Raw genomic sequence first — 22,140 nt, 5'->3', positions numbered from 1 at the left:
AAGGTAAAATCATTTACAAATAAAGAATAATTAGTAAGCAAAAACAAAGGCAAAAGTAGTAAAAAAAGTAATAAAAGACAAGGTAGAATAATTATCAAGGCAGATTCAGAATTTGTAACTCTGCACAGTTAGCAGAAAGCATCTGAGAACAGTTTGGTCTTAAGTCTAGATTTAAAACTGGCTACAGTTGGGGCCTTTTTAATGTCATCCGAAAGTTGGTTCCAGCTGAGCCGCATAGCAGCTAAAAGCTGCTTCACCATGTTTAGTTCTAACTGTAGGTTTTACTAGCAGGTTTTTCACCTGGGACCTGAGAGGACGAGAAGGTGTGTACTGCTGAAGCATGTCTGACAAGTATTTAGGTCCTGCTCCATTTACTGATTTATAAACAAGCAATAGTGCTTTAAAGTCAATTCTGTGACTTACTGGAAGCCAGTGCAAGGACTTAAGAATTGGAGTAATGTGGTCAGTTCTTTTAGTTTTTGTTAGAGTCCTAGCTGCTGCATTTTGTATCACCTGAAGCTGTTTAATAGTCTTTTTAGGAAGGCCTGTGAACAGTCCATTGCAGTAATCAACCCTGCTGGAGATAAATGCATGAATGAGTTTTTCTAAGTCATGTTTTGACATCAGCCCTCTGAGTTTGGCAATATCGATATCGAGAAAGAACTTGAAAGTTTTATGTATTGCATATATTTGACAGGACAGATGTAGGTTGCCAATTTGACACCAACTTGACTAGTCTTATGCAAATCTTTCTTATTTATTTTCCACCCTGAACATGAAATGCACCATTGAGATCAATATGTTTTGTATAGTTACCACAGGTGGCACAACAGACCTGCCCCTCCTTTCCATCCAGTCAGAATAATCTTGCAAACGGCCCCATGACAGTTCAGCTCGGTGTTCAGTAAAATGCACACGCAGCAGCCAGTGCGTGATCATCGCAGTCTTTGCGGTAAGAAAATTTGGTTCGATAATATCGAGACATTATCGCAATTACAATTAATCGTTTAGCCCTAAAGATAAATAATGAAATTATATACTTTAGGAAAGGTGAAAGAGAAAAGCTGCTAATATACTCTACATTGTTGTATATATAATATACAATAACCGATAAGAAGGGATGCACAATACTAGGGATGCACAATAAATCGGCAGCCGATATATTATTGGCCGATAAGTGAAAAAATTAAAATATTATTATCGGTCCATTAACAGCATCCCGGCCGATAATTTGCGCCGATATTTTTTAAAGCCCTAATTTCCGGACTAGGCATATGTAAGGCCCATCTGGCTACACTGAGCTACTTGAGCTTGGTTGGCTATACTTCTTCCTCAATAATGTCAGCGGTATGAATGTATTTCACCATTCTAACAAGATCTGTGGATCTGCGTTGAATCTGTGCATCCCAAAATCATTCCGTGAATGATCCGCCGTTTAACCTTAGCAGAGCAGAGCTCAGCCCAGCCCTATCTAGAGCCGTCTTGTGCTGGTGTGTGTGTTCGCACTTTACCGTGCTAGTCGGGGAAACGAATAAACAAACTCTTCGGTGGGATGAGTACATAAGTACGCCTAGTTCTATGTTGTATTTTAGTGATATATTTGCATTTCCCTTAGCTTGGTTTTTTTAATACTACCTAGAAAATATGCTAACCATTCCTGCTTCAGTTCCAGACAGGTCATCATTAACAGTTATTAAAACCATCGGGGCTAACCCCTTTCATTTCTCCTGCAGCAGGTTGTGCACAACAGAGTAGACGGACATAAGATAAGGTTGCAGTTTGAGGAGTTGCAGCGTTATTCAGTTACCCGCAATTGAAACTAAACATGTTTCCCTCACAAACTCTGATTTGGTCGCTATAGCTTTTTCCCAGCTTAGCAGTTTATGAGTGTACTCCTAAATGAAAACAATTTGAATACACTGTCGCTAGCCACTCACTCACAATTCACTGATGTCAGGTTCACACTGATGTCAGGTAACGAGTTTTGACTAAAAACGGTAAAATCGAACTTTCTCAAAACACATCCGAATGACATGATTTTGATGTCAACTCAACATATGTGCTCCCAATCATCCGTAAATTGATCTAAAGTGTATTTTACTCCGGATAATTCCTTTAAGTACGAAAAAACAAAAGTTAAATAGTAGGCAAGTATAGGCAAGGGCAAGTATAGGCAAGTTTCCATTATGGGTGTTTAGGGTATAAAACCTAGGAGGCGGGAACTTGTCCAGCGTTTATATTAGAATTGAAGGACCCTGGTCGAACTTTCCTGCCTCTGGAAGTTTGTTTACAGGACCTATATAGTCTTTTTTCCTGCACTGAACAGAAATAATAATAATAAAAAGCATTTTTAGATCATGGAGACACTAGATCTCTAGGACACACTGGGCATTGAGGACTCCATCGAAATGTTACATCTTTTTTGCTGCACCAAACAGAAACATCTCTTATGCTCCAGTGATTTCCCCCTTTCATTACATTCATTTGAGGAGTACGGTCACAAATATGTGATTAGAATGTTTTGCAAACCGAGAGTTCCACATTATGATGCGACAATTACCCTCAGAGTAGTTCCCCATAAAGAAAACTGAAACTATAGATTGTTTGCATAGAATTCTAGAAGGAACCAGGAAAATAATTCACTCCTCAACAGGTTAAAGCCTGACTGATAAATCGGTGTGCTTTTTAAAGAATCAGCAGAGACAGAGACTTTCCAATGTGGAGACACAGCACTCAGAAAATACTCCATAGAAATGCATGGGGTTAGTTTGTCACGCCAATATGGCCGTTGTCTACACATATCCCACCCCTTCCTCAGCAAAACGTCGACATGTGAATACATTGAGCCAATCATGTGGTGTGATGTGAATACATTGAGCCAATCATATGGTGTGTTGTGAAGACATCGTGCCAATCATGTGTTGTGATCTCGCCGCTGGAGCAAGATTGGTGTCGTGAAGCCTTGCGCACGCGCAGTTCGACCCAAAGACTGTGCCCGATGAGTGCCCATAAAACGTTGGTATATGGCCGCCGAGTGGAGGGACTTGCCTAAAAGGACTTTGGCAGAGATTATAGATCCCAAACCGAACCACAAAAGTGTTTTTTTTCAAAAGCAAAAAATAAACATTTCTGGTGAGGTGCGGGTGTAGGCTATGACGTAGATTACTATAACTGTAAATAAGCGTAAATTCATCTGTAGCGTGGAACAAGCTCTCCGTCTTGTCATGCATGAATAATTTCTTGTGACTGTAAATTGTTTTATACATACACACATGAGGATTAGTTTTGGACAGAATTTGACACAGAAAATGTCATCAGCCAATATTGAATTATAGAAGGTCTGTTATTCTAAATCGTTATGGTAACTCTTCCAGGTGTATCAGAACACCCGCACATAAGGCAACAGAAGATCCATGGACCGAATGATGAACTCAAAGGAAGGCTTTACCACCGCTCAGTCTACAGGAAGAGTTTCACAGCCCTTACTGAATTCGAGAAACAGCAGCAAACATACTCTCATGGTGTTAATCAAATGCAGAGTACTGGCAAAAGGCAACATAAATATGCCTATTGTGGAAAAGCTTTTTCAAAAATGTCACACTTAAAGCCCCTTTGTTAATACACATTAGAGGGAGGCCTCATAAATGTGTCAAGTGCGATGGAGCTTTTACACAGCTCTCAACCCTTAAACGCCATATGTTAATACATACTGGAGAGAAGCCTCACAAATGTACCCGGTGTGGAAAAGCTTTTTCACAAAGGTCAGCTCTTAAAACCCACATGCTAATACACACTGGAGGGAAGCCTCATGAATGTGTCCAGTGTGGAAAAGCTTTTTCACAAATTTCAGGTCTTCAAAGCCATATACTAATACACACTGGAGAGAAGTCTCATGAATGTGCCCTGTGTGGAAAAACTTTTACCCACAACTCAACTCTTAAACGCCACATGTTAATACATACTGGAGGGAAGCCTCACAAATGTGTCCAGTGTGGAAAAGCTTTTTCAACAAGTTCAGCTCTTAAAAGCCATTTACTAATACACACTGGAGAGATGCCTCATGAATGTGTCCAGTGTGGAAAAGCTTTTAAACACCTCTCATCTCTTAAAAAACACATTCTGAATCATACTGGAGAGAAGCCTCATATATGTGTCTGATGTGGAAAAGCTTTTTCGCAATGTTCAACTCTTAAAAGCCATTTACTAATACACACTGGAGAGAAACCTCATGAATGTGCCCTGTGTGGAAAAGCTTTCAAACATCTCTCAAATCTTAAAACCCACATGGCAATACACACTGGAGAGAAGAGTCATAAATGTGCCCAGTGTGGAAAGGCTTTTACACACATTTCCTGTCTTAAAAGCTATTTACGAGTACACACTGGAGAGAAATTGCTTCATAAATGTGGCCAGTGTGGAAAAGGTTTTCCATTTCTTTCTAAATTAAAAAAACATATGGAAACACACTGAAAAGAGGCCTCATATACAGTGCCTATAAAAAGTCTTCAGCCCCACGCTAAAAGTTAACTAAGAAGAGGAATAAAATAAAATCATCTTTTGGAAATGGATCTTAATGCCTTAATTTAAAAAATGAGGAAAAATCCAACCTTTAAGGACACCAATTTTTTTGTGAATGAATAATGTATCGTAAATAAATAAATGTTCTTCATTAAAATACAGGGTACATAAGTATTCATACCCCTTTGTTAAATTCCCATAGAAGCAGGCATAATTTTATTTTTAAAGGCCAGTTATTTCATGGATCCAGGGTACTATACATCCTGATAAAGTTCCCTTGGCCTTTGGAATTAAAATAACCCCACATCACATACCCTTCAACATACCTAGAGATTAGCATTGTGTGTTTTTCAGTTAGCTTAATAGCTGCTTTGATTTGCATTGAGCTTAAATAACTGACCTTTAAAAATAAAAATCTGCCTGCCTCTATTGGAATTCAACATAGGTTTAACATAGGGGTATGAATACTTATGCACCCTGTATTTTAATGAAGAACGTTTAATTATTTACGATACATTACTCATTCACAAAGAAAATTGGTGTCTTTAAAGGTTGGATTTTTCCTCATTTTTTAAATTAAGACATTAAGATCCATTTCCAAAAGATAATTTTTTTATTCCTCTTTTTGCTCAACTTTAGCGTGGGGCTGAAGACTTTTTTTGCTGCACCGAACAGAAACATCTGTATGCTCCAGTGATTTCCCCACTTTCAATTACATTCAGTTGAGGAGTACGGTCACAAATATGTGATTAGAATGTTTTGCAAACCGAGAGTTCCGCATTATGATGCGACAATTACCCTCAGAGATTTTCCCCATAAAAAACACTGAAACTATAGATCGTTTGCGTAGAATTCTAGAAGGAACCAGGAAAATAATTAATTCCTCAACAGGTTAAAGCCTGACTGATAAATCGGTGTGCTTTTTAAAGAATCAGTACAGATTATAGATCCCAAATCGAACCACAAAAGTGTTTTTCAAAAGCGAAAAGAAAAATTTCTGGCGAGGTGCGGGTGTAGGCTGTGCTATGACGTAGATTACAATAACTGTAAATAATTGAAAATGTATCTGTAGCGTGGAACAAGCTCTCCGTCTCGTCATGCATGAATAATTTCTTGTGACTCTAAATTGTTTCATACATACACACATGAGGATTAGCTTCGAACAGAATTTGACACAGAAAATGTCATCAGCCAATATTGAATTATAGAAAGTCTGCCATTCTAAATCGTTATGGTAACTCTTCCAGGTGTATCAGAACACCCGCACATAAGGCAACAGAAGATCCATGGACCGAATGATGAACTCAAAGGAAGGCTTTACCACCGCTCAGTCTACAGGAAGAGTTTAACAGCCCTTACTGAACTCGAGAAACCGCAGCAAACACACTCTCATGGTGTTAATCAAAGGCAGAGTACTGGCAAAAGGCAACATAAAAATGCCAATTGTGGAAAAGCCTTTTCAAAAATGTCACATCTTAAAGCCCCTTTCTTAATACACACTAGAAGGAAGCCTCATAAATGTGTCAAGTGCGATGGAGCTTTTACAAAGCTCTCAACTCTTAAACGCCACATGTTCATACATACTGGAGAGAAGCCTCACAAATGTACCCAGTGTGGAAAAGCTTTTTCACGAAGTTCAGCTCTTAAAACCCACATGCTAATACACACTGGAGGGAATCCTCATAAATGTGTCCAGTGTGGAAAAGCTTTTTCAACAAGTTCAGCTCTTAAAAGCCATTTACTAATACACACTGGAGAGATGCCTCATGAATGTGCCCAGTGTGGAAAAACTTTTTCACAAAGTTCATATCTTAAAACCCACATGCTAATACACACTGGAGAGAAGCCTCACAAATGTACCCAGTGTGGAAAAGCTTTTTCACAAAGGTCATATCTTAAAACCCACATGCTAATACACATTGGAGTGAAGCCTCATAAATGTGCCCAGTGTGGAAAAGCTTTTTCAAAAAGTTCAGCTCTTAAAAGCCATTTACTAATACACACTGGAGAGATGCCTCATGAATGTGTCCAGTGTGGAAAAGCTTTTAAACATCTCTCAAATCTTAAAACCCACATGGTAGTACACACTGGAGAGAAGCCTCACACATGTACCCAGTGTGGAAAAGCTTTTACATATCTCTCATCTCTTAAAAAACACATTCTCATACATACTGGAGAGAAGAATCATATATGTGTCCAATGTGGAAAAGCTTTTTTGCAAATTTCAGCTCTTAAAAGCCATTTACTAATACACACTGGAGAGAAGACTCATGAATGTGCCCGGTGTGGAAAAGCTTTTAAACATCTCTCAAATCTTAAAACCCACATGGTAATACACACTGGAGAGAAGCCTCACAAATGTACCCAGTGTGGAAAAGCTTTTACATACCTCTCATCTCTTAAAAAACACATTCTCATACATACTGGAGAAAAGCATCATATATGTGTCCAATGTGGAAAAGCTTTTTCGCAATGTTCAACTCTTAAAAGCCATTTACTAATGCACACTGGAGAGAAACCTCATGAATGTGCCTTGTGTGGAAAAGCTTTCAGACATCTCTCTCATCTTAAAACCCACATGCTAATACACACTGGAGAGAAGCCTCATAAATGTGTCCAGTGTGGAAAAGCTTTTAAACATCTCTCAAATCTTAAAACCCACATGGTAGTACACACTGGAGAGAAGTCTCACAAATGTACCCGGTGTGGAAAAGCTTTTAAACACCTCTCATCTCTTAAAAAACACATTCTGATACATACTGGAGAGAAGAATCATATATGTGTCCAATGTGGAAAAGCTTTTTTGCAAATTTCAGCTCTTAAAAGCCATTTACTAATACACACTGCAGAGAAGACTTATGAATGTGCCCGGTGTGGAAAAGCTTTTAAACATCTCTCAAATCTTAAAACCCACATGGTAATACACACTGGAGAGAAGCCTCACAAATGTACCCAGTGTGGAAAAGCTTTTACATACCTCTCATCTCTTAAAAAACACATTCTCATACATACTGGAGAGAAGCATCATATATGTGTCCAATGTGGAAAAGCTTTTTCGCAATGTTCAACTCTTAAAAGCCATTTACTAATGCACACTGGAGAGAAACCTCATGAATGTGCCTTGTGTGGAAAAGCTTTCAGACATCTCTCTCATCTTAAAACCCACATGCTAATACACACTGGAGAGAAGCCTCATAAATGTGTCCAGTGTGGAAAAACGTTTACCCGCAACTCAAATCTTAAACGCCACATGTTCAAACATACTGGAGAGGCGCCTCACAAATGTACCCAGTGTGGAAAAACGTTTTCACAAAGGTCAGCTCTTAAAATCCACATGCTAATACACACTGGAGAGAAGCCTCATAAATGTGTCCAGTGTGGAAAAACGTTTACCCGCAACTCAAATCTTAAACGCCACATGTTCAAACATACTGGAGAGATGCCTCACAAATGTACCCAGTGTTGAAAAGCTTTTTCACAATGTTCAGCTCTTAAAAGCCATTTACTAATACACACTGGAAAGAAACCTCATGAATGTGCCCTGTGTGGAAAAGCTTTCAAACATCTCTCAAATCTTAAAACCCACATGGCAATACACACTCACAAAGACAGCCACACAAGTACTCAGTGGGGAAATGCTTTTACACACATTTCAGGTCTTAAAAGCCATTTACGAATACACACTGGAGAGAAATCGCTTTATTAATGTGGCCAGTGTGGAAAAGGTTTTCCATATATTTCTAAATTAAAAACACACTGAAAAGAGGCCTCATATAAAGGCTTAAAAAACATATGCAAATTCACGTTGGAGAGAAAGTGTGAAAAGGCATTCAAGTATTCCTATTCAAAATAATATGATGGTGCAAACTGTTAAGAATGAAAAATGCCACAGAAATTTTTGAAAAAGCATTGATATTCCCTCGCATCTAGAAAGGCAGATGTATGTTACCATGACAAGTATAAACATAGTCTATGAAATGTTGTAATGTTGTTTTTTATGTCCAGTTTGCACAAGCAGTGAAATAGGCTGTCATTCTATGAAATCATGCCTCACATTACAGTAACGCTAATTTATGAAGGCCGTGTACAAGTCATTGTATAGTCAATAGTATTTTTTTTGGGGGGGGGGGATTCCAGAAAAACTAGAAAGATGTCATGACCACTCATCTAAAACTTTCAGTAAGGGTCTATATTCACTCTCAGGTGAACCGGCATTACCGTTCATCACAGCTGTTGCTTCATTATTAGACTACCGGGTCTGTGAGTAGGGGCCGCTGGAAGTGAGAGAAAAGGAGCTGTGATCGTGCAGCAATTAACTTATGCAAACAACTACATGGCAGTTTTTAAGCTCGCCTATGCCGACCGCAAACCGCTACCAATCCAGTGGGAATTCTTCAGAGATTCTCCACTACTGCAGTTGTGTAGCTAGAGTCTGTTTGCAATGTGTGGGCAACAATTTGCTCTGTTTTATAGAATGAAAGTAGGCTTCTCCGCTGCTTGTGCAAAGCTGATCCTAAACCACCTGCTGGTGCTGACAAATGCTTAATAAACTGCACTGTGGAAATATATAGTTTGTGATTTAGTGCCGTTTAAATGTAAGCTTATAGGCCATTATGGCTATTTAAAAGAGATTGTCTGTATCCAGTATTCTGGAATATTAACATTTTGTCCAGCCAAAAAAAGTCTTGCGTACCCTGCTTTCAATGCTATGTGAAAAATCAATATGTATCTTTGAAATGTATGTATTTTTGTATGAAATGTATGTAAATGATCATGTCTTTGCTCATCTCATTATTTTATATACATATATTGATGATTAGACTGCATCGTTTATAACAAGAAAGCATTGCATTGTATAAAGGAATGGTCATAACCAGTGTTAACTTGACATTTTTCTTCATCGTTTGTAATGAGAAAGCGTTGCATTGAATAAAGGTATGGTCTTAACCAGTGTTAACTTGACATTTTTCTTTTAATGAGGTTCCACAGAGGAGCCGTTGATTGCGTTGGCTAGAACTGCATGCTATTGGCTAGAACTGCATGCTATCTGCTATCTTTTGTTTATTGATCTGTGGCCTCTCTCTCACCTCCAATCTAAACATATTATGACCATCCACAGCACCACGATTGCTTTCTGGGCAAAATGTGTCCCTTTGTCTTCTAAAACCTGGCCACCCAGAAGTGCAATATCACTTTCACTGTGTCTCAATTGGCATACTTTCGTGAGTACACTTTCGTGCAGCATCCTGTGTGCACTGAATGCTTTTGGGCTGAGTGCATATATTTTAACAATAGTGTCGTCTCATATCAAACAACTCTGAGCACTTAATAGAAATGGCAATCGCAACAGCAAAATAACTGATTCATTTCGATTAATTAATTTGAGAAAAAATAACTGATTAAAAAAATTTGTGCAGATTAATCGATTCCGTATGACATTTGACCCCGAGCCGTTCTAGTCAGTAAAAATTAGACTGTAAAATGAAGGAGAGAGAAGAAAACGTGCTGCCTGGATCATTGATTGGAACATTTACTTTTAAAAAACGGCCTGATGGTGTTGATAAAAAATAAAGTGTTGAAAATAAAGTTTTCTGCAATGTCTGCAGCAAGGAATTTGCATATCACCGGAGTTCATCAACTCTGTAGTCGCACATCAATGCAAAGAAATAAGTGCTGACATTGAGGGGAGTGTTAATTTATTTTTTTGTGTCCCCTAGGTTATATCTCTGGCCTGAAATGCCTTGTATGTGAAAAGAACTTCTTCCCGAAGCACTTTTGAATTCATTTTCTCAGCATATTAGGTCATATCTTAGATTATTAGATTATATGACTGGGGCATAGATTATTATGGCAATTATTTGAACAGTGAAAATAATAATAAAAGAGTCTTTGAACTTTATTGTCACTAATGCTGATTATTCAATGATTCATTTGAATTTAAATATTTAAAATACTTTCACGGCAAAAATTATATATGCGATTAATTTAGATTAATTAATCACATAGTATGTAATTAATTAGATTAATTTTTTGAATCGATTGACAGCCCTAATTTAAATATAACTTTATTTGTGTCCTCTATTTGACAGTAACATGGTCATACTGTGTCAAAACAGTTTATGTTATAACTTGCTTGTACATCTGTAAAGTGTGTTTTCCACTGCTGCTGGTTCAGCTTTCTCAACTGCAATTACCACGAGTTTGAAAACGCTCCCTCCCCTTCCGCTATATAGCCAAGATGGCGTCCATTGAGGGCGAAAAGTATCCAGTGTTCCACACTCAGCTTTTTGACTGCTATGAGTGCACCATCCGGGGACTAGCAGTGCACTTTGTGTCGTTGGAATTATCAGTGTGAAGGCCCCCACACACTCAAATTAGGTATTGTAAGTGCAGAAGTACACCATTTGAGACAGTCTTAGATATTAGCAGCAACTATGCTAGCTATTAGGGGTGAAAAGATTAACCGATATGTATCGCTATCCGTATTTAAAGGTGCGATTTGTAGGATTGTTACCGAACGTTCTGCAGGCCAAAATCAAAACACTGGTGAACGTTCTCAAGACTACTAGACGCGAGCCTCTTCTGGGTTGCCAGATGTAATGAAGACTTAGCTAACGTTAGTTGACCTGCAGCTGCTTTAACGTTTCTCCAACCATGACCCAGTTACACATTACGGAAACAGTGAAAACAAAAAATACCTCTCTAACCAACGTAACATATTTAGCTGAAGTTAGTGATGCAGATGAAGTTTAGCCTAGGCTACCTGTTGTGGAGAAATATGGCCAGCTCTGCGTCAGACTTGATATTCTTCGTTTGACGAAGACGTCACCATCTCAGGAAGCTCCTCCGATGTCCACTTAATTTGTTTCTTCTTTTCATTTTGGAAATTTGCCTGCCTCTCGTAGGCGTTCATGACTACAACTGACAGCTGTTGACAGTTGGCCTTTGCTAATTTGGCAACCCAAATAGGAGGACGCGCTAGCCCATTATTAATACGCTATTCTAGAATTAATCGTTCAAAACATAAACGAAAGAGATTCCGCCCCGTAACTAATTTTTTTTCATGGGTTTTACAGGGTTTTACGGGTTAGAGTAATGTTGTCAAATAAGCCATTACTTCAATTCATCGTGTTTCCTTACTGTCTGACAACATATGGTGATCATTTTGGGAATGGTTACAGTTTATTTTCCATTATTTCCTACATACTGGACCTTTAACGTGTAAGATATGTGAAGCCCCGTATCGGAATAAACCTGACCTGAACCGGTCGTTTCCCCGATTTAATTGTTACGAATCGGTTCACGAACGTTTCTGCTCGCTCAGACGTTTCCGTTGCAGGCAGCATTACATTATAATTCTAATGCTGTAGAGTGCGTTCTTTCCACTTCCGATTTTAAAACGATGCATTTCATCTACACGTGGCATTGATTTGTGGGTAATGCAGTTTGTTTTGGCTACATGTCGTATGATGACTGGGGCATAGCGATGTTTTATGTTATGTGTGGGTAAATTGGTGGAGGGGAATATGTCCAGTGTAATCTGTAGGGTAATGACTTTTGTGTGATTGCTGGCTGGCTGTGTGGACTGCGTTTGGAACTCCTTGAATGGACAAATCGCACACAGCTGGTTAATTTAAAGATTGTGACGGTGGCGGGAACAATCCTTTTTATACGGGACGTCCCTGACCGGGGGAGAACTCGGTTTCCCAGGGGGCTTGAGAGGAGTGGCGTCATCACGCTGCGACAGAGCAGGAGCAACGAAATGACAACAATCCATCAGCAGCCCGATCGGTGTGGGAGAAGAGCTTACATGCCGACTAAAGGGAAGTGCTTTCTCCTGCTTCTGTATGCTTGTGTGAATGGGCTGATGAATCGGTGTGCTTTTTAAAGAATCAGCAGAGATTATGGAGCCCGAATACAACCACAAAAGGGATTTTCAAGAGCAAAAATGAACATTTCTGGCGGGGTGCGGGTGAGACTACAGCGTAGACTGGCGTAGATTATAATAAATGTAAATACCGGTAAATAAATTCATCGCCCTGCCTTGAAAACCAAAAGACAGCAATTTTATCATCAAAATTCTATAGCTGATGTTTTTAGTAAAGTCCCATCTTTGAAGGTTTTAGAATATCTTACTGGCATATATTTGAAAAAATCATCAGAGTAACTATATTCTCCTCCTAAACGTCCTCTTATACTATCCAATTTCCACAAACAAGCCCTCTTAGCCTGGAAACTACTCTACGTTCATCACTTTTCTCCCCATAAAGCTCTTTTATGGAACAACCAAGACATTACAGTAAAGAACAAATCTATTTTTCTTCCTTCTTGGCTCGCAAAAGATGTTTCTTTCATTAAAGACTTATTTGACAAGAATGGAAACCTTCCTTATGAGAAATTTCTTGTTACCCACCAGTTTCCTGTAAGAGGCAAAGAATTTAATCTTGTGTGTAATGCAATCCCTATGGTATCATTGTTAATGGAATATCACTTGTCATACAGCTCAAATGTCTGAGTAAACCCTACTGTAGCCATTGATGGTTGCCCTCTCCTTGATAAAAAAAAATGCAATAAGAACTTATACGTAACGCTTTCCATGCTAAAAAGAAATGCTCTCCTAGAGGGAAATTTTTCTGGAATAAATCAATTAATGATATTGACTGGAAGAAGGCATGGTTAATACCTAACACATTTTTCCTTACCGACAAAGTAAAAGAATTACACTTCAACATTTTACACAAAGCTTACTCTTGTAATCCATTACTATCTACATTTATGGATATGGATAATATGTGTGCCTTTTGTGATATGGAAGAATCTCTTTCACATGTTTTTTTTTTTTATGAATGTAACGTTTTTGATATCTGGTCTAAGAAACCATCTGTCTCACTTGTTGATGAGTAGGTCACATATGTTTTCAAAAAGAGAAACTGACATTTCATGCCAGAAGACAAAGTTACTGACTTTCTTACCAATTTCTTTATTCTTTCATGTAAGTTTTTTTTTTTGTCCAAACACAGATTACTTAAAGGAGAATTCCGGTGTGATATTGACCTAAAGTGTATCGAAACATGATACCGAGTGTGAACGTATGTCTCATAGCCCATCTCGGCTTGTCCCCTGCACTCCAAAATCTGGCGCTAGTTAGCCGATGCTACCAACATCTTTTTCAATAGTGGTGCTTCGGCATCGGGCTAGCCATGCAAATAAATCACTGTTTTACACCCATTTACGAGGCTCAATGTATCTCCACACTTCATTGGTAGACTTCCGAGGGCCCTGACATTTAAAACGAGACATTGAGAACTTTGAAAAAGCACTGGTAGTTTACTTACAAGACGATTTATACAGACAGTATCTTCACGAAGTTTAGTGTTTGCAGCCATCTTGAATTTAGTCACGATAAGTCGAGCAACGAGTAAGAATGAACAGCTATGATAAGGGATCAGATTCCAAAAATAATTCACTATATAATATTATTATATAATATACTGAATTGAAATAATTCAATATATCACACCGGAATTCTCCTTTAAAACCAAACCAAATAGTATGGGGAATTGTGTTATTTTAGGAACGATTCATATAGATTTTTGCAACTGGTGTTTTTTTACTTGCTAGGACCCCACTGAATACAAAACAACCTGTTTCCAATTTTTTTCTTCATTTTCAGTGCCAAAATTCAAGATGGCGGACAATATATGCGGATAAATAATATAAAGGCTTAAAGTGGTCAACTTTTTGATAAATATACACCTAATAAGGTAGACAAGTGAGATACAGACTATTTTCAAAAGATGTATTGCATCATTTGCCAAACAATTTGGAGAAAAAATGAAAAAAAGATTAAAAAAAAAAATCTGCATCTGTTTCATTATTGAGGAGTTCAACAAAACATTGTCATTGTCACTCAAGTATTTATCCTCACCACTGTCACTGTCTTTTTAATATTGGTGTACATCTCCTCAGAGCCTTCACACCTGCAAAGTTGCGTGAATGGTAAGTTGTTACTCTTGCAAGAACACCTTATACTGCATTGGCTGGCAAGACAACACTTCACAAGTTCCACAACAGCCTCTGGTGCTGGTGGAAGTTTTGACAGAACAGGAGCCCATTGCCCCTCAACAATTTGTCTCCATCCCAGTGATAGTGAGTCAAGAATCTTTGGAGCAGGCACTGTATCGTGTGCCCAAACATTTGCTTGCCTGTGTGCTTTTAGAATTTCAATTTAATTTCAGTTATAGAGCGTCAAAACATTACACATGTCTCATGGCGCTTTACAGAGTGTTAAACATTCAGACAGAGCCCAGGAGTAACAGGGGCAAGGAAAAACTCCCAAGAACTGGAGAAACGTAAAGGATGAAACCTCAAGCAGATCCACGACTCAAGGGCCTGACCCATCTGCCTGGGGTCAGTTACAAGACAGTAAGGTCTATATACAGAGAATAGAACATGGTATTTAGAGCCACCTGAGGTATATGTTACATAACCAGTATGATAATGCATGAATCCTATTTAGTGTTAAGTTCAAATAGTCCAGTGTAGGGGATGAATTGTCCATAGGAATTAGGAGTTGTCATTGGGCAAATAGTGGGTCGCTAGGCTGCGCGGGCAGGAATCCGAGCACGGGGACAGCAATAGGCGATGGTAGGGCAATCATAGGGATGGGATTTCCCTAGTTTTTCCACTCCCTGGTTGGGTTTTATAGAGTTTTAAAATTGTTCCACCGAAGGGCTTTAGCTGTTTGAAAACCATGTTTTGAGGAGCTGACACACAAATTTCTCACATCCAGCTAACACGTCTGGAGATGGATGAGGACCTACTACAAGCCTACAAAGTGTGTTAATGACACCATCATGACTTGATTGACTTGAAACAGAAACCTTTCCTTTCCCACGGGATAAACGGTAAATGGCGGGACAAACGGTTGACTTTCAATTTCCTGATAGGATAGGATACAATAGAATACCCGATAGGTCCACCGACTCTATGTGATTGTCCTGAGCGAAGTTTGCTGTTTCTGAAACCAGTCACAATTCATGGATGAAGGCAGACTTAGCTTTAGTGGGCAGCATTACGCTTGCATATAATCAACAAATTCATATGTTCCCACAATTTCCTGCAAGTCCTGTTAACAGAATTATTTAAGACCAAAGAGCTCATTGTGGACTTCAGGAAGTCTAAAGCTAGCACACACCCATTCTCATCAATGGGACTGAAGTGGAGTGTATCACCAGCTTCAGATTTCTGGGTGTCCACATCTCTTGGACCTCTCTTGGACCCTCAACACCTCTACCCTGATCAAGAAGGCTTACCAGCGTCTCTTCTATCTGAGGAGGCTAAAGAAGGTCCACCGGCCTCCTCAGATCCTGGTGAACTTCTACCCCTGCACCATCAAGCGTATCCTTACCAACTGTGTCACAGTTTGGTATGGCAACTGCTCTGCCCACAACCGAAAAGCACTGCAGAGGGTGGTGAAAACTGCCCAACGCACTGCAGAGGGTGGTGAAAACTGCCCAAAGCACTGCAGAGGGTGGTGAAAACTGCCCAACGCACTGCAGAGGGTGGTGAAAACTGCCCAACGCACTGCAGAGGGTGGTGAAAACTGCCCAACGCACTACTCACTCCCCTCCATTGAGGCTATCCAGGGCAAGCGATGCATAAGGCGCACATCAGGTTCAGAGGAAGCTTCTTTCCTGCAGCTGAAGTCAATGCCTCCTTGCCTGTGCCTGTTGAGGTGTCCATGACTATGACAACCCCCCCCCCCCCCCCCCCCCCCAAATGTATGTTGTTCATACATTGTTCACATTACATAGCCATATTTATTCTGCTCTTATAAGGTAACTGTTAATACACTGCACATATTTATATTACTCTAAACCTCTCTACTTTATACAAATCAACTGTATACTACTGTCTACACTGCACTATATTTCTTGACCTGTCTATGCACCACCTGTCTATACTTTGCAGTGTTTCCCACAGAATTCAGTTATATTTGTGATGGTGGGGGTTGCAACAGTTTTGTGCAGCATGTTTATGATGCTAACCTGATTTAATCACGATTTAACCAGTCATCTTTTATGCCAACAACAATCCTTACACAAATGACAATGTTTTCTTTAAACGTGCATGCAGAGGAGGGGCAGGTTCGTTGAGAGAGAGAGAGAAACAAGGAAAGGCTTTGCAAAGGTGCCCATAGCTCTACAATGAAAGGATTTCATCCAATTTAAATAGTACAACATGGCAAATCATTGTGTGGTGGTCAAAGTTGATATTGTGGTGGGCCGCCACAAGTAAGTCAATGTATGGGAAACACTGCTTTGTATATCACATTGCACTTTTCTCCTTTTTTGCACTTCTGGTTAGACGCAAGCCACATTTCGTTGTCTTCATACTTGTACTCTGCAATGACAATAAAGTTGAATCTAATCTACTCTAATCTATTGGGGTGAGTGCAGAACATTACTTTAATTCAAATGATTATTAGATTATGTGAAGGAAACTTTTAAATCAGTCAATGTGTTTTTCCGGGTATGCTAATAAATAGCATAATGGTGGTTACACCCATCACTGGTTGATAATCATGACATCTCATGTCACGACGTTGACGTTGAACTCGGCTTGAGCCGAGTTCAACGTCATTTTCCGCCATTTTGGATTTCATCAAAAACACTTAAAATGTATCATGGGTCACATACTTTCTCTGATTCCCATCAAATTTTACACAGATCATCTTCAGACCAAGCCTCACAAAAGTTATCACTTTTCGTCTTCGGAAGTATTACCGTTCGCCCGTAACAGCCAATCAAAATTTGCGGCGAAGCCGCCAAACAGGAAGTGAGCTCATATCTCAGCAACCCTTGCAGTCATCAAATCCAAACTTGGTATATGGACTCATGACCCCATCAGGAGGACGCTCTAGAAATTTGGTGGCCTTTGACCTCTAGGGGGCGCTGTAAATCAGTAACATGCCTTTTGGACTGTAGCTGCTGTTGTGCCTAGAATTACAATGTACTAGTGGTGTCTGGTAATACTGTGGAAGATCCTTATGTCAACAGATGGCAATTCATGACATCAACATAATTGATTTGGCCGCCATATTGGATTTAATCAAAACCACTATCAAATTTCCCTAGGTCACAAATTTCATCGGATCCTCACCAAAATTGGCACAGACCATCTTCAGACCATGCCTTATCAGTGCTTTGATTTCCAACAATTGACGGAAGTGTTTGCCCGTAGCACCCAATCGAAATTGGTGGCGAAGCCGCCAAACAGGAAGTGAGCTCATATCTCAGCATCCGTAGCATCTATCAAAACCAATTGGTGAGCAAAATAAGTACATTGACTCCTGACCTAATTGGGAGAACACACAACCAATCTGGTAACCTTTGACCGCTAGGGGGCGCTGTAATTAGCAAAACCTTTTTTTGCCCGTAGCTGCTGAAGTGTATTATTCTGCCATGGAAGTCTATGGCAGCCCATAGAACCGTCTGACTAAGCTGAGTTCAATGCATGACTCACAAATGCATTGCTTTTTGGAGCCATATTCAAAACCCATCGCCCGTCGTGACCAATCAAGATTGGCGGCAAAGCCGCCAAACAGGAAGTGAAGTGATCTCAGCAAGGCTTTCGCGTATCAACACCAAACTCAGTACAGGGTCTCAGTATCCAATTAGGAGGAGGCTCAATAAATTTGATGACTTTTGACCTATAGGTGGCGCTATAATTATTAAAATTATGTTTTAGCCTGTAACGGGTCATGTGTTTGGAATTAAAGCATTTTAGTGATATCTGTTAATACCTTGAGAGGTCCTTAGGCTGACACAAGCCAACATGTGACGTCAACATAATTGATTCGACCGCCATATTGGATTTCACCAAAAACATTTAAAAGGCATCAAAGGTCACAAAGTTTCTCCGATTTTCATGAAACCTGACGCAGATGATCGTCAGACCATGACTCATAAACGCATTGCTTTTTGGAGACATATTCAAAACCGGTTGCCTGTGACGACCAATCACGTTTAACAGGAAGTGAAGTGATCTCAGCAAGGCTTTTGCGTATCAACACCAAACTCAGTACAGGGTCTCAGGACCCAATTAGGAGGAGGCTCAATACATTTGATGACTTTTGACCTATAGGTGGCGCTATAATCACAAGAAGTGGGCTCATATTTCAGCAATGCTTTCACATATTGAAACCAAACTTAGTATATGGACTTGGGACCTCATCCTGAGGACAGACAATAATTTTAGCAACCTTTGACCAGTAGGGGTGCTATAATTTGCACAACTTTCTTGTATCAACACCAAACTTGGTATGTGGACTCGTGACTACAACCTGAGGATGCACAATACATTTGGTGACTTTTGACCACTAGGGGTGCTATAATTATCAACACTTTCTCGTATAGACACCAAACTTGGTATGTGGACTTGTGACAACATCCTGAGGATGCACAATCAATTTTGCGACCTTTGACCACTAGGGGTGCTATAATTTGCGACACTTTCTCGTATTGACACCAAACTTGGTACAAGAACTCGGGACCACATCCTGAAGACGCTCAATATATTTAGTGACATTTGACCACTAGAGGCACTATAATTATCAACACTTTCTCGTATCGACACCAAACTTGGTATGTGGACTTGTGACTACAACCTGAGGACGCACAATACATTTGGTGATGTTTGAGGCATGCGTATGTGTGGGGGGCTATTGGGGTGTGTGGGAGCGGAGGTTTATCTGTGTATATGTGTGTGTCTGGGATGGGGGTGCTCAACTGCTTGGCCCCCATATTGCTGCTTGCAGCTATATTTATTATTATTATTATTATTATTATTATTATTATTATTATTATTAGTCTTTTTTTTATGTGGATGTATGTGTGTATTTTTATGTATTATTTAGGTAATTAGGTAATTATGTTAGGCTATATGTTGATGAAATGGCTGTTATTTGATTGGGTAGCCTATAGATTATACTAGTCTATATATTGGCATTTATCAGGGTTCCTACGCAGTATGGAAAACCTGGAAAGTATGGAATTTGATTGTAGTAATTTCCAGGTCTGGATAAGTATGGAAAAAAGAAACAAGGGTGAAATATTTGTGTTTCCAGACTACTGCATCTAGAGTACTAATCACTTCACTCAGGTCATAATGAACCATTCCTACTGTTGTGTAGCTTAACTGTTAGTCCACATCATCAAGATACAAGGGGGGTCCTCAAAAAAATCTCTCCCACAAGGGGACCCTGGTACCAAAACCAAATCAAGAACCCCTGTTCTATGCATGTGCCCTATCATTGTGCACTGGTATGTTTGCGTAACTCTGCTATTTTCGGCTAAAACAGTGTTTCTCAAAGTGTGGTCCGGGGACCACTAGTGGTCCGCAAGCTATCCCAAGTGATCCACGAGCAGACGTGGTAGAATATAATATAGATGAGTTGTTTGCAATATTGAACCAACTTGTATGTAAATTCAAACAGTTCTGCAACATGCCTATGTATACTACGCCAGTTTAAATCATATGAATCCTCTGACACAATAAGCAAGGTGAGGCCTATTGTGTAATATACTGTTGAAGTATGTCTACTCTTCTTTTTTTTTAGTTAGGTGGTCCGTGAGGTTTTTTTTCATTGGTTAAGTGGTCCTTGGTCTGAAAAAGTTTGAGAAACACTGGGCTGAAACACTGGTAGACTTTTTTGATTTTGTAAGTTACCAAGACATGGATACTGCATTATCTGATAAACTGTTATTGCAAACAAATAATACTGCTTACAATGATTTCTGAGGCTTCTGCCAGCAGTGCACTAGTCTCCAACATATGTAGGCTATGCTGTATCTACAGAGAACTAAAAATGTGAGTGCACCTTCCAACACAGTTCTTATGAACAACGGAAAGTATCCAACAATGGGCAAGTGTTTTCTAGGGCTAACAAGTTAATAATAAACATTATTATACAGCTCTTAACAATGCTAGAACAATCCATTGACAATGTCTATAATATGGTCAGAAAAATCTACCGAGAAATTTTAAAATTTGAATATGGAAAAAGTATGGAAATTTGAAATGGAAAATGTGTAGGAACCCTAATTTATACTTACACCCTTTTTGCAATAAAAAAAGACTGTGTCAGACTCGTTGACACGGTGGTGTTGTACATCATCAGCCAGAGACCTTAGTCAAAGTCCTTTTAGGCACGTCCCTCCACTCGGCGGCCATATTGCAACGCTTTTTGGGTACTTAACGGGCAATATTAAATTGCATAATGTAATGTCTTTTTGAATTGCAGATTGCATTGCCAATTGAATAATAAGCTACACATACAGTTAAGAACAAAATTATTCATTACCCTGGCAAATACTGATTTAATTCTGATTTTCTCTTTATCAATATGTTTGTTCTTTTTGGGGCAGCCGTGGTCTGTCTTGACTTGGTTTTGCTTTGGTCATTCGTTATGTTTTGTTTTTGTTTTGCTCGTCTTGTCCTTCTGTTTGTGTACATTTTTGTTTTTATTTAGTAGGGAGGTGGCTCTGAGGGGGGGCTAGTTTAAGCACATGTTTGGTGTTTCTGGTGTATTGCTTGTAGCTTTGCTGTGTGCCTTTGCTGTGTAATAGGTGAACCTTTTATGATGCTTGCATGGTATTGGTGTGAACTTCCATAGTTGCCACCCTCAGATCTCCATTTCCCAACCTTTGTGTCTTAATAAATCTTTTGTTTTCCTGGAATTCATGTCTCTGTGTAATATTCGAACCTGTGAGAGCTGTCTCTGTTTAGAGGTACGATCTCTTAAAGATTCCCTGATGCATTAGGCCTCAGGGTGGCGTAGTCAGGCTACTGTGATTGGCCCCTTGGCCCTTCTTATGTACAACCCTGTTACATTCTGGCCAAAATGTGACCGGAGCACAAAATCAGTTTACACCCAGTCACACTAAATAACAGAGGTACCCCACAGTTCTTACAGATAAGACAGAGATGTGGTCTGCAAATTAAATAAATATATTTTATTTAAATTTGAGGACTGAAGCTGAAAAGCAAGCAACCATTAAGATGCTACAGTTCATAAAAATATATAATTTATTTTCTACAACAGATACAAGCAACAATACATATTTATTGATGGGTGGTCTTAATAAACAACGTTAATGTGGATGACGACGCTGATGGGAGGGGTATACTCACCTTATGGGCTCCCAAAAGTGCAGTTATCACCTGGTGCTCTCACAGCAAATCTGACACTGCAAACTACGTGCTATATGTGTTTCAGGTGCAATTAGAATTAACACACTAATGCGTGAAGGGGGTACCCCTGCTGATTTATGGCAAGCGATTTTAACATTTACCCGCTAAGTTTGACTATCTGGAATTAACATTGTAGATATCAACAACGTCTTTCTGACTAGTCGCAATTACATTTTGGATAGTTGGAATTGTCATTCAAGATATCTGTAACGTAATTGTGACTAATCGAAACGTCAGATAGAGATATCTGTAATTTAGTTTTGACTAGGCAAAACTGAATTACAGATATCTGTCATCACGTCATTGAAAACAACATTCAACTCGTCACACATCTTAAATGACAATTGCAGATATCTTTAATTCAGT

At 39.3% G+C, this 22,140-nt stretch overlaps 2 protein-coding genes and 1 pseudogene across 3 annotated transcripts in view; all 3 read left to right on the top strand.

Annotated features, from left to right (window-relative positions):
* Positions 1-22,140, top strand: part of LOC121718789 (zinc finger protein 708-like) — a 712,111-nt gene that overhangs the window by 477,039 nt on the left and 212,932 nt on the right. The gene's annotated exons all lie outside the window — the stretch shown is intronic.
* LOC121719844 lies at positions 3,223-5,421 on the top strand (annotated as a pseudogene).
* LOC121718913 (zinc finger protein 729-like) lies at positions 5,076-8,224 on the top strand. Its single transcript, XM_042104347.1, has 2 exons — positions 5,076-7,096; positions 7,853-8,224. Exons 1-2 carry the CDS (start codon positions 5,750-5,752, stop codon positions 7,982-7,984), a joined length of 1,479 nt encoding a protein of 492 aa, XP_041960281.1. The 5' UTR covers positions 5,076-5,749; the 3' UTR covers positions 7,985-8,224.

The sequence above is a fragment of the Alosa sapidissima genome, chromosome 9 (assembly GCF_018492685.1).
Source record: "Alosa sapidissima isolate fAloSap1 chromosome 9, fAloSap1.pri, whole genome shotgun sequence".
NCBI lineage: Eukaryota > Metazoa > Chordata > Actinopteri > Clupeiformes > Clupeidae > Alosa > Alosa sapidissima.
This window is presented reverse-complemented; position numbering and strand designations above follow the sequence as displayed.